We start from the raw sequence: 16,044 nt of genomic DNA, 5'->3' as shown, positions 1-16,044 counted from the left end.
ATGAAAGTATGAATTGGGCCTTTAAAGCTTAAAGCCAGGCATACACTCTTCTTTCTTGCCATTTACAGTCTTTGAGAAATGTTTTCCCAAATTAGATGCGTTTTGTCAATATCAAAGACCTTTTGAGACAGGTGGACCTCTCCCATTGATAATCTACAGTGTCCTAGGGAATCCTTAACAGACTCACTATCGGCACTCACTGCCTTCCTATTTGTTTTGATTTTACACTGATTCAAATGGAATACTTTGTTTTGCCAGAAATCAAGGAAATGCTCAAAGACTAACGGATTTAAGTAAAAAAAAGAACATAGGAGCCAGTCTGAAGAGGTCTCCATTGGCCAAATTTAGGACAATCTGAGCATCAAAAAGTATAATGATGATAATGGTTTATAAGAATGAATTTTTTTAAGTCCATGGTGATACTCAAAAAATACATAAATAAGTAAAAGAAGAAAAGGGGGAAACATTTGTCTTTACAGAAGAGTGCTAATTAATAAGTTTAGAAATAATGATAGAATTAGAAAATCACCATTTTGTAACTCCCAGTGTAATAAGGGATTCTGGCAATAATCGTCAATGGATGCTCCAAACATTAGAAGAAAGATCACTGGGAAACAGGTTATTCACATGGTCTCAAAGTATGGCCCCATAGATTACTTATTAACGTTACTTATTACAAGGGGAAAGTTATCTTTATATTAGAGAAATCCAGCAGTCACCACTTTAACCAGGCGACCAACCAACATCACCAGTAGTGATGGGACTGCCTGACATGTGTCTCCTGGTTTGAAACAACAAGAAGTATACAGATTTAACGATGGACTAATATTCTTGACAAAAATTGTTTGACCTGAATCTAATCATGAGGAAACAATGAGACAAAACCAGAATGTGTAACGTTTTCCTGGACTTGAGTCTTCAAAAAAACTTAATCATGAAAAACAAAAAAAATTATGGGACTGTCTCAAAAGAAACTAATGAGAAATGACTAAATGCAATACGTTAGAACCTTGATCTGACATCAGGTTGGGGTAAGAGAAAGAAAGAGAAAGAAAAAAAAAAAGAAAGAAAGAAAAGACATTTTAGAAATAATGGAGAAATTTTAAATGATATTTGAATTAGTGTTATTTTTTTAAATTTAATTTAATTTATTTATTTGGTTACATCGGGTCTTCGTTGCTGCACGTGGACTTTCTCTAGTTGCATCAAGCAGGGGCTACTCTTTGTTGCAGTGCTCGGGCTTCTCACTGCATTGGTTTCTCTTGTTACGGAGCTCAGGCTTTAGGCGCGTGGGCTCCAGTAGTTTTGGCACGTGGGCTCAGTAGTTGTGGCTCGCAGGCTCTAGAGCTCAGGCTCAGTAGTTGTGGCGCACAGGCTTAGTTGCTCCGCTGCATGTGGGATCTTCCTGGACCAGGGATCGAACCTGTGTCCCCTGCCTTGGCAGACGGATTCTCAACCACTGTGCCACCAGGGAAGTCCCTAGTGTTAATTTTTTAGGCATGATTATGATATTGTGATATCAAGATATAGGAGAATGTCCTTATTCTTAGCAGAGGCATGCTGAAATATTTAGAGGTGAACTTGAATGATGAGTGCACTTACTTTCAGGAAAAAAAAATGTGTATGTGTGAATGTGTGCAAGTTATTAAGCTACAGTTTCTCAGCTCTGATCTTCTGTACTCTCTGCTGGGGCTGGGACTTTCTGCTTTGCCAATTGACCTTATAAGAGGCTTTACCTCTCTAGGGCTCTAGAAAGAGAAGGCACGGCTAGAAGAAGGAACTTGGTTCTTTCTATCTGCTTCCTAGTTAGACTCTACATGCCAAAGAATGAAGTTGGACCTTTACCTTACACCATATGCAAAAGCTAACTCAAAATAACTCAAAGACCTAAACTTAAGAGCTAAAATCATAAAACTCTTAGAAGAAAACATAAGCCAAAGGCTTGTGACACTGGATTTGGCATCTTTTTCTTGGCTATGACACCAAAGGCACAGGCAACAAAAGAAAAAAATAGGCAAATCAGACTTCATGAGAAGTAAAATATTTAGTGCATCAAGTGACAATATCAACAGAGTTAAATAGGCAACCCACAGAATGGGAGAAAATATTGCAAATCATACATCTGCTAAGGGATTAATATCCAGACCATATAAAGAACTCCTAAGATTCAACGACAACAACAAAAAACCCAGTTTAAAAATGGGCAAAGAGCCCCCACTCACCGCAACTAGAGAAAGCCCGTGGGCAGCAACAAAGACCCAACACAGCCCAAACTAAATAAGTAAATTTTTTTTAAAAATGGGCAAAGGACTTGCATAGATATTTCTTTGAAGAAGATAAGCACGTGAAATAAGCATATGAAAAGATGCTCTTAACATCACTAATCATTAGGGGGATGCACATCAGACTACAACAAGATACCTTATTATCCTCATACTCATTAGATGGCTACTATCCAAAACAATAAAACAGAAAATAACAAGTGTTGGTGAGGATGTGGAGAAATTGGAGCCCTTGTGCATTGTTGGTGGGAATGTAAAATGGTACAGCCACTATGAAAAACAGTATGGCAGTCCCTCAAATAATTAGAAATAGAATTACTGGGACTTCCCTGTGGCGCAGTGGTTGAGAATCCGTCTGTCAACGCAGGGGACAGAGGTTCGAGCCCTGGTCCAGGAAGATCCCACATGCCGCGGAGCAACTAAGCCTGTGTGCCACAACTACTGAGCCTGAGCTCTAGAGCCCGTGGGCCACAACTACTGAGCCTGCGTGCAGCAACTACTGAAGCCTGAAAGCCTAAAGCCCATGCTCTACAACAAGAGAAGCCACCGCAATGAGAAGCCCACGCACCAGAATGAAGAGTAGCCCCTGCTTGCTGCAACCAGAGAAAGCCCGCATGCAGCAACGAAGACCCAATGCTGCCAGAAATTTAATTAATTAATTAATTAATTTTTTAAAAAGACAAGTAAGGCACCAACTTAGAAAAAAAAAAGAATTACTATATAATCCAGCAATCCTACTTCTGGGTTTATACCCAAAAGAATTGAAAACGGGACGTGAACAGATTTATTTGCACACCAATGTTCAGAGCAGTGTTCATAATAGCCAAGAGTGAAAATAGCCCAAATGTCCATTAACAGATGAATGGATAAACTGTGATATATACATATAATGGAATATTACTCAGCTATAAAAAGGAATGAACCTAGGAAACATTATGTTAAGTGAAAGAAGCCAGACATAAAAGGATGAATACTTTACCATTCCACTTACGTGAAGTACCTAGAGTAGACAAATTCATAGAAACAGAAAGTGAAATAGAGGTTATCAGGGGCTGGGGAGAGGGAGGAATAGAGAGTTATCATTTAATGAGTGCAGAGTTCTAGTTTGGGCTGGTGAAAAAGTTCTGGAAATGGATAGCGGTGACAATCGCACAATATTGTGAATGTACTTAATGCCACTGAACTATATACTTTAGTTAAAATGACAAGTTTTTAAATATTTTAGCACAATAAAAAAATTAATTAGAAAATTGTTCCATCTCACTTCCACAAATTTTTTATCATAACATTCCAGAAGAAAATTTGAAATACTAAAAAAAGAAAGCTTTTCAAAACTTTAATTACTGAGTTAAACCTGGTCCTAGAAGAATGAATTATTGCAGCTTAGTTCTTAATTACACTGAAGAGCAATTACAAACACATTGAGTTTGTCATCATTTTGGATTAAGATTAAAGAATATCCATTGTTAGGCAAGAAGAATTTCGCTATTATTACTGTTCACCACAGCTTCTTTGTTTGAATAGGGTTTTCAGGTTTAACCTGATTTAAAACAACATAAAAACAAACAGAACAAAGAATAGGATCTGTGTTGTACCAGATATTCGTGGGGTATTGTCCTCATAGTTTCTGGACTGGAATAAATTTTGAACAGGCAAGCACACCTTCTGAATTAAATAAAATCTTTCCTTATTTTTCTTTTTGTGTTATTTATTTTGATATTTTTTTCTGTATTGTGTTTAAATATTAATAAAATATTTGATATTAACTTACGGATCAATAGTGTTTTGTGAAATTTCCACATATATACCATACACAGATGCAGCTTACTGAATCACAATGTGAAAGGTATTTCTTTTTTGTTGTCGTTGTTGTCGTTCCATTACTGCCTTTTTGGGTTTTTTGTTTTTAATTTTTTAATTTTGGCTGCGTTGGATCTTTGTTGCTGTGCGCGGGCTTTCTCTGTTTGCCGCGAGCGGGGGCTACTCTTCGTTGTGGCGCGCCGGTTTCTCATCGCGGTGGCTTCTCTTGTTGCCGAGCACGGGCTCTAGGTGCGTGGGCTTCAGTAGTTGTGGCGCATGGGCTTAGTTGCTCTGCGGCCTGTGGGATCTTCCCAGACCAGGGCTCGAACCCGTGTCCCCTGCATTGGCAGGCGGATTCTTAACCACTGCGCCACCAGGGAAGCCCATGAAAGGTATTTCTTCTTGTGGGTCTTTGTAAACAAAAATTTGAAAAACACTTTTCTAAACATTCTGCAGTTTTGTCTTTGATTTCCCCTTTGACCCAGGAGTTGCTTAAGAGAATTTTTAGTTCCCATGTTATTCATATTTTGCTTCATTGCATTGTATAGTCAAAGAGTATAGTCTAGGTTATTCTATACCATTTCTTTTTATTGGAATAAAGTTGTATGTTTGTGTATTTATACATTAGAGAATTCATATAGTTGTTTTTAAAAACTTTGCAGGTTGAAATAACTTCAGATTTACTTGCAAAAATAGGATAAAGAATTGTTGTGCAATGCCCTTCTTTCAGATTCCCCAAATGTTAACATTTCACTACATTTACTTTATGATTCATCCTGTCTCTTCCTCTTCTTCCTTCTCCTCCTCTTCCTCCTCCTCCTTCCCTCCCCCTCCTCCTTCCCTCTGCCTTCCCTCCCCCCCCCATTGTCTCTCCCTCCCCCTTCTCTCCCTCCCTCTCCTCTGTCATCCATTCACTCAGGTATTTTCAACAAAGTTTAGGTGGCAAGTATACCTTGGTGCAAAGACTTGTGTATTATGCCCTTCTCCACACCCAAGCTTCTATATAATGCATTATCCAAGGAATGGTTTATTGGCCAGTAACTGAATAAAAAACTTATATTCTGTCCTAATAGAAATTCCAGTCCCTATGTCTCTGAGACCAAAGATTTTTCCCCCCAGTCACATTACATAACACATCCAACCTCTTTTGTCCCAGTATTTTGTAGGCATTCACTCCTGTTTCAAGTGCAATGGTTAGGAGTTTTCCTAGAAATAACAAATTTGTGTTTTTTGTTGTTGTGGTTGTTCTTTCTTCATGAAGACCGGAGGATGAGATGTTTTTAAAAAGGCTTTCTAGAGGTTACCTTGTTGGAAAGGACCCCAACGCTCCCCTTTTCTACAGAGAAGAAGGAAACAAAAAATTTCAGAAGAAGGATTATATGGGAGCCACAGTGCTATACTCTAAGGTAAGATGACCGGGCCACCCCCCGACCCCCGGCACAGCTCAGCAGGAGGGGCTGTCTCAGCAATTCCCGACCCCCGGCAGAGCTCAGCAGGAGGGGCTGTCTCAGCAATTCCCGACCCCGGCACAGCTCAGCAGGAGGGGCTGTCTCAGCAATTTACCAATGCATATTTCTTCAAAAGATAGAACCGTTACTGCTGAATTGTGAATTGTGTAGCCGCTAGTAGCTTTGCCTATTAATTTTGGATTGGATTTGAAAAAGAAAACTGGCACAACTCAGTTTTTGGTCATATTCTGAAACAAAGAATAGTTTGTATTATACGTCCTGAATTCCATCAAGAAACTTCGATTCTCATATTCCTTCAGACACAGTGTAGCAAGTCTTGTTGGATGCCTTGGCCTGCCTCCTCCATGTCTGTCAGCTCTTACTGAATTGTGTGCCTTTTTTGTCTGAATAACCGATGAGGCTGTTGGTGTGATAGTCCCAATTTAGAGAACAGCTGGATTTTTGGTTGGCCGCCATGTTAGCTTATAGCCAGTATGACTTAGGTAAAGTTAGGAAGGAAAATAAGCTCAATTGCCACAGCCCAGTTGAACTGCATTTTGAAGGCTGTCAACAAATATTTAAAATTACTACACTAACCATCAGTGAACTAGATTTCAAGGAGGAATAGTGGCTTTTAACAATCTGTTGCTCTTGTCCTGCTTCCAGAGTAGAAACTGGAATAAGATCCCTGAGAGATTTCCTTCCATAATTTTTTAGAGATAAATATGGGTTTAAAGCAAGAATATATCAACCTCTTAAACCAGGTCTGTGAACCCTGTATCTTGAAAGAATGAGTGTGAATTTGAAGAGTGTACCCCCTACTCTGCATCTTTAACAGGCCTATGCTTAAAATTTGGAATTAGTTTTCCAAAAACCATCAGACCTACAACAGCATCGTCTAAAATTGATAAAAGCCCTGCTTTGTAATGCTGCATAACGTGAGCATTAGTGATTGCTGAAGAACTAAAATCCATTAGATGTAATGATCACTGATAAATGGCTTAATAGTAGTTCTTTTTCAGAGCTAATCTTTCTTCAGCTGTATGCATGTGTGTCAGAAATGTGAGCACAGGGGAAGCTGTTCAAGGAAAATAAACTAAAAAGTGAAATCAGACAAAAAAATGGAACCTTCCTATTTCATGAAACTAGTATTTTGTTGATTGTGGTACTTTGCAGTTTTCCATAGAGCTGCTATTTTCTTTCTTTTTTAAAAATAATATTTGTTGTTTTTGAATGATTGTAAATGTAATATATGCTTACTTGGAAAATATAGAGAAGCATAAAAAGTAAGAAAAAATCCCATAACCAGTGATAAGCACTGTTAACATTTTTGCTTATATCCAGCCAGCCACTTTTTCCTCTGAAAATATGTTTTTCTTGTACAAAGTGGTGATAATACTGTACTTACTGTTTTTTTTTTGTAACCTGCTTTTTTTCCCCTCAACAATTTATTGTGATCGTTTTCTCATGTTATTAAATTTTCCACTAAAACATGATTTTTTACAGCTGGCGTAGTGTTCCATTACAGAGGACTATACTTGATTTAACACCTAGTGTTGGCAGAGTGTTTGGTATCACAAAGCTGCAAGGAGCATCTTTCTATGTAAATATTTGTACACACCTGACTATTTCCTAAGGATAAATTCCTAGAAGGGCAATTGCTTGGTCAACTGAATGTTGTTTTTTTTTTTTTAAGGCCTTTGCCCCTTGTTGCTGAATCATTCTCCAGGAAAAAACTAGTTACATCCCTTCTAGCAGAGTATGGGAATGTTCATTTCTCTATATCCTAAGCAATATTGGTTATTTGGTATTATTAACATTATCTTTTTATTTTGGAATAGGAAATGTGTTTACATAGTTAGAATTTTTAAGATGCAAGAGTATAGAGTGCAGTCTGCTTCCTCTGTCCCCCAGCCACTCGTTTCCCATCCCCAGAAGCTAGCACTGTTAAAGCTATCTTTCCAGAGGTGCTCCAGCGTATATACATAAAAACAAATAATCTCCCACTCCTGCACACACATACTCTTTTTATATAAATAACATTCTGTACACACAGTTCAGCACTGTGCTTTTTCCACTTACATTCTGTTATATGGATATAATAGTAATTTATTTAATTAGAGTCCTTTAGATCACTGTTTACCTTTTTTCCTGTCTTTTGTTACTTCAGACAATTCTGTGATGAGAAACTTTGCATGTATGTTATTTTGCACATATCTATAGGATGAAGGATTATATCTGTAGGATAAATCCCTAGAAGAGGAATTGCTGGGTCAATGGAGATATAGATATATGTATTAAGAGATATATATTGCTCAATTGCCTCCGTAATTGTGAGACCAATTTACACTCCCACTAGCAGTGTATGAGAATGACCATTATCCCACTCCTATGCCAACTCAGTATGCTATCAGTTTTACTTCTTTGCGAATCTCATAAGTAAAAAATGGCATCTCAGTAGAGTTTTAATTTGCATTTTGCTGATTATGAATGAGGTTGAGCATCTTTTCATTTGTTTAAGAGCCATTTATATTTCCCATTAGAATTGTTCATATCATTTGCTTATTTTCCTACTGAATTATTGGTTGCCATCGTATTGATCTGTAGGAACTGTTCATAAAGTAAAGAAATGAGCCCTTTGCCTGTAATAGGAGTTGCAGATATTTTTTCCAGTTCAGCATTTGTCTTTTGATATTGCTTTTATTGGTTTTTTGCTACCAATAAATTTTTTATTTTTATGTGGTCAAATTCATTAACCTTTTATGACTTCTGGGTTTTGTGTCATAATTAGAAAGGTATTTCTGACTCCAACATCACTTTAGATTATATAGTTTCTTCTGGTGCTCTTATAGTTTCAATTTTTATATTAAGATTTTGATCCATTTGTTATTTATCCTAATGAAAGTTTTATTATCATATATCGAGACCCAACTTTATTTTTCCTCAGTGGCTACTTGTCCCAATACTTTTATTGAATAATCCCTATCTTTTCTCCAGTGATTGGAGATGCCACCTTTATTTTTACTTCTTAAAATTCTTTTGGGCTGTGTTTGGGTCTTCATTGCTACACCCGGGCTTTCTCTAGCTGCAGCAAGCGGGGGCTACTGTTCTGTGGGTGCACAGGCTTCTCATTGCGGTGGCTTCTCTTGTTCCAGAGCACGTGCTCTAGGCACGCGGGCTTCAGTAGTTGTGGCTCGTGGGCTCTAGAGCGCAGGCTCAGTAGTTGTGGCGCACGGGTTTAGTTACTCCGCAGCATGTGGGATCTTCCCGGACCAGGGCTCGAACCTGTGTCACCTGCATTGGCACGCGGATTCTTAACCACTGCGCCACCAGGGAAGTCCCACCTTTATGATTATTATTAATCCTTGCCAATTTGGTGGTAGAAAAAAGTAGCCCTTTTCTGCTTTCATTTTCATGTATTTGACTCTCTGTATATGAATTGTTTCCCACGTATCATTCGTGTTTCTTCATTTGTGAATTTCTGTTTGTTCCACTCACACTTCGTTATGTGCCGGATTATGCTCCTCAGTTTTCAGTTACCTTTAGTACTGTTTGTGGCTGAAGCCGTGTCTGAAGCTGCTGTCTTCAAAGTGCTTTACCTATTTATTTCCTCACTTGATCTTCACACCTCTGCTCTAAGGTAGTTAAAAATGAAGCAGGTGAAGCACAAAGAGATCCAGTAACTTACCCAATTTCATACAGTCTTTAGTAGCAGAGCCCCTATTATCTGGAAAAAAAAAAAAAAACATCTCTAAAGGTGCTAGTTTCCATGTATACCTTTAACCGGTTCATTGTTCTGCAGGGAGTATCGCATTCAAGGCCCAACTCTGAGGACATTTCACTGTGTTACGCCAATCGCTCTGCAGCCCTCTTCCACCTGGGTCAGTATGAGGTGAGTATCAGGATGCCTGGTGTGATTGGAGAGGATCTGCAGGGGGGTTCCTTGGAAGATTAGACTTTCATCCCTGCTTCTACATTAGAAAGCTAAAATTGGAACTGGTTGAATTGGAAGCAAATTGATACTTCCCGAACTTGTTCTTTCTCCGGATTCACTTCACCTGTCTCAGGTGATTACATGGGGTAGTGTGGGTTGGTAAAAAAGAGACATGCACATTCCCCAGGGCCGTGGACTCTATCCAGTGGGTCAGCAATGCTCAGTGTCAAGATCAGCTATGAGATACGTTGCTAATAATACTTCAGGTTCCAAGTGTGTGCAAACTATTTACTTGTTCAGGGTGTTTTTTTTTTAATAAGTAGATGAGCATGTTCAAGAATATCCCTGCAATAATAAGTCTCACCCTCAATATAAATTTTGAGTGGGAAAGTAAAAGTTGCACTGAAATGCCTGTTGAGTGGGGGGACTTCAGATGAGTGGCTTCCTCCTTATCCCCAAATTGAGGTCTAAGGACAAACTCTAAAATGCCACTTGGGCACATCCATTTTGGAATTCTACAAAAATTTAAAGTATACCCTAGAGTTAAGAACTATTTGAGTCACCGCAAGTTCACACTTAAGCCCTTTGGACTAAGAGAGAAGAGCAAGAATCTAAGTCCAGGCCCTAAGCAAGAAAGGCCTGGGCTACTATAGACAGCAGTGGGAAGACCTTGTGAAACATTTAGCCCTTTATAACTTCCCTATATTGTTACTTCTTACAATAATGATTCCCATGTATTGAGCACATACTGTGTTCCAGGCATCTTTTTAACACTTTAGATATATTACCTTATTTTCATTTTTATTTCTATCCTGTGAGGTATTATTATCCCTGTTTTTCAGATGAGAAAACTAAGACACTGAGAAATTAATTCATTTGCACAAGGTCACACAGCTAGCAAGAGGCAGAGTCTGTACTGGGATGCCCTCTTAATCATCATACTATGCTTCTTCTATCTGTAAGACTTTTTTCCTTAGAATCAGAAATATTTAATGACAGTTAAACATAATATCTTCAGCATCTGTTTCTAATCATTCAATTAAAAGATCACAGTAGGGCTTCCCTGGTGGCGCAGTGGTTGAGAGTCCGCCTGCCGATGCAGGGGACATGGGTTCGTGCCCCGGTCCGGGAAGATCCCACATGCCGCGGAGCGGCTGGGCCCGTGAGCCATGGCCGCTGGGCCTGCATGTCCGGAGCCTGTTGCTCCGCAACGGGAGAGGCCACAACAGTGAGAGGCCCGCGTACCGCAAAAAAAAGATCACAGTAGAATATGATTTAAAGAAATAAGCACATGATTGTAGTTGTTCCATTTTTAATAATCCTTAACTTGTAGATTTTTGTTAAGACTTTCAAGTGGACATTTAAGAGTAGGGACCAAGGGTCATTTTGGGATTTTCTTTCTGTTTGCAGACATGCCTTAAAGACATCGTCAGAGCACAGACGCATGGATATCCAGAAAGATTGCAACCCAAGTTGCTGTTGCGTAAGGCGGAGTGTCTGGTGACCCTGGGGAGACCACACGAGGCAAGCCAGACCATCAGTGATCTTGAAAGTAACTTTGCTGCCAAACCAACCCTAGCAGCTTCCCAATTTCAGGTTCTGCAGAGAACCCTCTGTCGTCTGAAGGTAAAGGTACAGGAAAAGGAGAATCTCACAGAAACCTCCCCAGCAGCTCTAACCAAAGCCTTGGAGGATATGGACCTAAGGGAAGAGAATGAACAGATTTCCAGCACATCATCATCTGTCAGCTTATGTACAGACCCTTTAAAAGGCCGCTGTCTGGTTGCCACAAAAGATATTCTCCCAGGAGAGCTTCTGGTGAAAGAGGCTGCTTTTGTGAGTGTCCTTAACCCAGGAGAAATGCCACCATGGCATGGTGGCCTCGAGAGCAAGTGGGATACCAGAGCTACCAACGGGGACCTCTACTGTCACCGATGTTTGAAGCACACTTTGGCCCCAGTCCCCTGCGACGGGTGCAGCTACGCCAAGTACTGCAGCCAGGAGTGTCTGCAGCAGGCCTGGGGCCGCTACCATAGTATAGAGTGCTCTCTAGGGGGGCTGCTTCTCACGCTGGGTGCTTTTTGCCACATCGCCCTGAGGTCGACTCTTTTAGCTAGATTTGAGGAAGCTGGCAAAGTCATAAATAAGCTTTGTGGTGAGATTACCAACAGGGATACCTGTTTACCTGAAAGCAAGAATCTGGCGCAAACACTCAGCTGTGACCTGGGAGGGGAGAGTAAAAACAAGGGCAAAACAGTTGAGACCCCGATTCCTGGGTGTGATATTAACGGGAAGTATGAAAATAATTATAATGCTGTCTTCAGCCTTTTACCCCATACCGGAAACCATAGCCCTGTACACAAATTCCTCTGTGCTCTGAGTGTTTCTGCACTGTGCAGGCAGCTCGAAGCAGCCAGTCTGCAGGCCTTCACAACAGGCCTGAGATCATCTAAGCTGAAAGCAGCAGCGGCTCCTGGGTTGTATCCAGAGTTGAATATTTGGGGAGTGGCCATGCTGAGACACATGTTACAGCTACAGTGTAATGCTCAGGCAATAACAACCATACAGCAAACAGGTAAGAGGGAAACTCTTTTTTCTGCCTTACAATATTCTTCTTGATGTAGCTAATGTTTGCGGAGAAAGGACTGTAAAGAGAACAGTAGCATTCAAACAAATCAGTGGCCTAAGGGAAAAAACAACTGTCTTACGATTATGCCATTGCGAAGCTATGTGACCTCAAATTATTTTGATCCTACTCTGCCTCAGCTTTCTCATTTGTAAAATGGATAGTTTAATCGCACCTAACTTTACAGAGTTGTGAAGCTGATGTGTTTGTTTGTAAAAATACTTTAAAACCCTATTACCAAAAAAAAAAAGGTGGGGGAGGGGACTTCCCTGGCAGTCCAGCGGTTGAGACTTTGCCTTCCAATGCAGGGGGTGCAAGTTCAATCCCTGGTCGGGGAGCTAAGACCCCACGGGCTTCATGACCAAGGAACCAAAACATAAAACAGAAGCAATATTGTAACAAATTCAATAAAGACTTAAAAAAAAAATGGTCCACATCAAAAAAAAATCTTAAAAAAAAAACTACACTGTTTAAAAAAGAAACCTAGTACACTATTAATTTCTGATTGTGGAGGAAAGCTGAAACAACGGATAAACAAGACTGCAGAAGGAGCAGGGTCTGTAGTTAAGGTATCAGAATCTTAACTCACTCCTTTGACTCAGCTACTCTCTTCTGTTTTCAATTGCCAGGTTTTCTCCCATTCTTCTGTTTTAAATTTCCGAGAGAGGAATCTGGCCCATCACAGCTTTTCATACAATGCTGCCGTAAGCTGTTGGCCAGCCTGTGTTTCGGCTGGCTTCTGGTCAGGGGGCCAAAAATGTGGGGGCCACCTCTAGACACAGACCAGCCTAGCCCTGCTTTCCTGAACCAGACCCTATAGTAGAGGCTGTTAAGGTAGATGGGGAGGTTGCACGTACCCAGCATCATGAGTGCCATCTCTAATACGACTGTACTGACAATGGGTACTATTATTAGAAAAGAAATGGTGTTTCCAGTATTTCTATTGTGTGATCTCCATTTTAGCAGATAATGTGTTTCGATTCAATCAGCTCATTATACTTTTCTCAATTTCCTAATTAACCCTGTGGAGGGGAGGAATTAGGTCATATCTACACCTAGGATTTATAGGCAGATTAATATTAAATGTGGCTTCACTGAACTATATACATGCTTAACTCTTCTGATCGTGTCATATTAGGTAATCTAGAATTCTGTCAACCTTTTGTTTATATATTTTTATCTTTAATTTTAATTCAGCTGCCAAGTTATATAGTGTATAGTATTTCACTAGAGGTATTCTGGGGCAGGACTCAATTCCGCATCCTGAAGTGCGTGGAACATCCAGAAATAGCACTGGCCTCATCCCGTGATACAACAGAATCACACTGCAAGCTAGTCTCCGTTTTCTTCTCTGCTTTTGCTGCTTTGAGCCATTGCTACCTTCTAAAATATGTATCCGTTGAGTGTTTTTCCAGAATTACGTTTCCCCTAGGGTACATTCACTGGCATTTTAAAAACTACTGTTTTCATTTTTTGTTTCTCTGAATATAAAAGATAGTATATGGAGCTTCCAGATAATACGGCAGGAAGCTGCCAACTCTCGATTCTGTTGTGTCTTGCCTCTAAAATACTTAGTAGAACATACAAAAAAGATGTAAATGTCAGTAGCTCTAAAAACTATGGAAACTATTTTCTGGGTAAACAGTAGCAGTGGCCACTCACTCAGGCTGAATCCCTGAGGCAGGATGGCAGAGCGATAGGGACAAACGAAAGTGTTTTCCGTCCACCTTCCTTCATTGGCCTCCCTCTTACAGTCAGAGAATCTTAGCCTAAAATTTGTTGCTCCCCGTGCATGAGATTTCATTACAGTCCATTTTTTATTTGCCTAACAGGTGTTGAGTAAAATTTTTCACAAGTTGTTAAGAGTGAAGTTTGGTAGGAAGACTGTGTATAGCCAGAAATACGTGTACTTTCTGTGGCTAAAAAGGACTAGAAAAATAGATACGTAGCATAATACTGGAGACCTGGAGTGACGGAAAGAGGATTGGAGACTCTGTCTTCATCTATGAGGTTCTAATATTTTATGCATGATTTATTCTTATTTATATGATGTTTTAAATATATATATATATATATATACACACATAGAAAAAAATAACACTAGAAGTAAAAATACCAAAATCTTATTTAACAGTGATGAATTCTGATAGTGGAAATATGGGTGATTGCTACATTTTTCTTTGAACTGTTCTATATTTTTAAAATTAAAAACAGTTATTCACATGGTGGTAACTTTATTCTAGTAAATTTTAAATTGGTTGTAAACCTTTCCCTTCATCCTAGGGAAAAAACAAAAAACATTAAAAAAAATAGTTCACAGAGCAAAAGATAGGGAGATGATAAAAATGAGTGTATAATAGTAAATAAAAATGGACTAAACTCTTAAATTAATCTTTCAGAATGGGTCAAAAAGATTAAAATCCAAGTATATTCTGTTTACAAAAGTGACACTTAACACAAAGTGGCAAGACATGTCAGGAATCACAAGTAAATCAGGGTATTAATATTAATATGAAACAGTAGGGCTCAAGGTGCGATATATAGTAAAACAAAGAAGGCATTTTATTTTTGTAAAGGAGACTCTTCTGCAATGTATCATCAACCTTAGCTCTCGGGAACATAGAGATTGTGTCTATAAAACAAAAATGACTGAGTATACAAGGAGAAACTGGCAAAAACTCCATAGTTATAAGAAACTTTAATATACCACTCTGACTTTGATCAAATATATTAACAATAAGGATCTGGAAACCAAGATAACATAATAAAATAGGGGGTTCAGAGATATATCCACCAAAGCTTGTGTCCTATAGACCAGGGTTTGGCCAACTTTTTCTGTAAAGCGCCACATAGTAAATATTTGGGGCTTTGCAGGCCGTATGGTCTCTTTTGCAACTACTCAACTGCCCTTGTAGCATGAAAGCAACTGTAGAAAGTATACAGATGAATGCGCCTGGCTGGACTCCAATAAAAGTTTATTATTGACACTGAAAGTTGAATTTCCTAAAATTTTTCATGTCACGAGAATTATTCCTTTCACCTTTTGTCAACCACTTAAAACACATAAAAACAGGAATTCCCTGGTGGTCCAGTGGTTAGGACTCCACGCTCTCACTGCCGAGGGCCAGGTTCAGTCCCTGACTGGGGAACTAAGATTCCACAAGCTCATGGTGTGGCCAAAAAAAAAAAGTCAAAACCATTCTTAGACCACATATGTACAAAAAGAGGCACCAGGCAGGATTTGGCACACAGGCTACAGGTTACAGACTCCTGATAGAGGCAAAGATTTGGCAAATCTAATTAAGAAATCTAGGGGAAAACGCACAAAATTAGAAACGATGAAGAGGATATAGCCAATAATATAAATTTATTCTAAAATTTATAGCAAATATTTAATACAATTTTAGATTATTGAATTTGAAAATAGTAAATAAACAACTTTGTGGAAAAATATAAATTGCCTAAGCTTTTCCAGAGGGAGGAAATACTTTAAAAATCTAGTAATTGTAGAAGAAATTGAAAAAGTTTTCAAAATAGTTCCATAAAAACAAGCCAGGGCTTCCCTGGTGGCGCAGTGGTTGAGAGTCCGCTGCCGATGCAGGGACACGGTTCGAGCCCCGGTCCGGGAAGATCCCACATGCCGCATAGTGGCTAGGCCCCGTGAGCCGTGGCCGCTGAGCCTCTGCAACGGAGAGGCCACAACAGTGAGAGGCCCACGTACCGCAAAAAAAAAAAAAAAAAAAAAAGAAATAACTTACAAATCACCATGTGCACCATGTTGCCAATTATGTTAAAAGTCCATAAATAAGGCTAGAAAGAAGACTGTAAGAAAATGCACCAAAGTCTTACAGGTGACTGAGAGGATTATAAATGACTGTTATTTTCTCTATAATTTTCAGTTTTTAAATTTTTTCCCACTGCCATGTATTTCTTTTTTAATTTAATTAGTTCCTT

At 39.3% G+C, this 16,044-nt stretch overlaps 1 protein-coding gene across 6 annotated transcripts in view; it reads left to right on the top strand.

Moving 5' to 3' along the window:
- The window catches only part of SMYD4 (SET and MYND domain containing 4), a 40,052-nt gene that overhangs the window by 11,377 nt on the left and 12,631 nt on the right, over positions 1 to 16,044 (top strand). For 5 of the 6 annotated variants that reach the window (XM_070044415.1, XM_030861838.3, XM_060290037.2 and 2 more), the window contains 3 exons: positions 5,344 to 5,488; positions 9,333 to 9,422; positions 10,875 to 12,039. In XM_070044415.1, the coding sequence (XP_069900516.1) occupies positions 5,344 to 5,488; positions 9,333 to 9,422; positions 10,875 to 12,039 (1,400 nt within the window). Of the gene's footprint in view, positions 1 to 5,343; positions 5,489 to 9,332; positions 9,423 to 10,306; positions 10,423 to 10,874; positions 12,040 to 16,044 lie in introns of all 6 variants that reach the window. The other variant, XM_060290039.1, reaches the window with a different exon arrangement.

Source organism: Globicephala melas, chromosome 20 (genome assembly GCF_963455315.2).
Source record: "Globicephala melas chromosome 20, mGloMel1.2, whole genome shotgun sequence".
In the NCBI taxonomy this organism is placed as follows: domain Eukaryota; kingdom Metazoa; phylum Chordata; class Mammalia; order Artiodactyla; family Delphinidae; genus Globicephala; species Globicephala melas.
The sequence above is the reverse complement of the archived record's forward strand: the minus strand, read 5'-3'. Positions and strand labels throughout refer to the sequence as shown.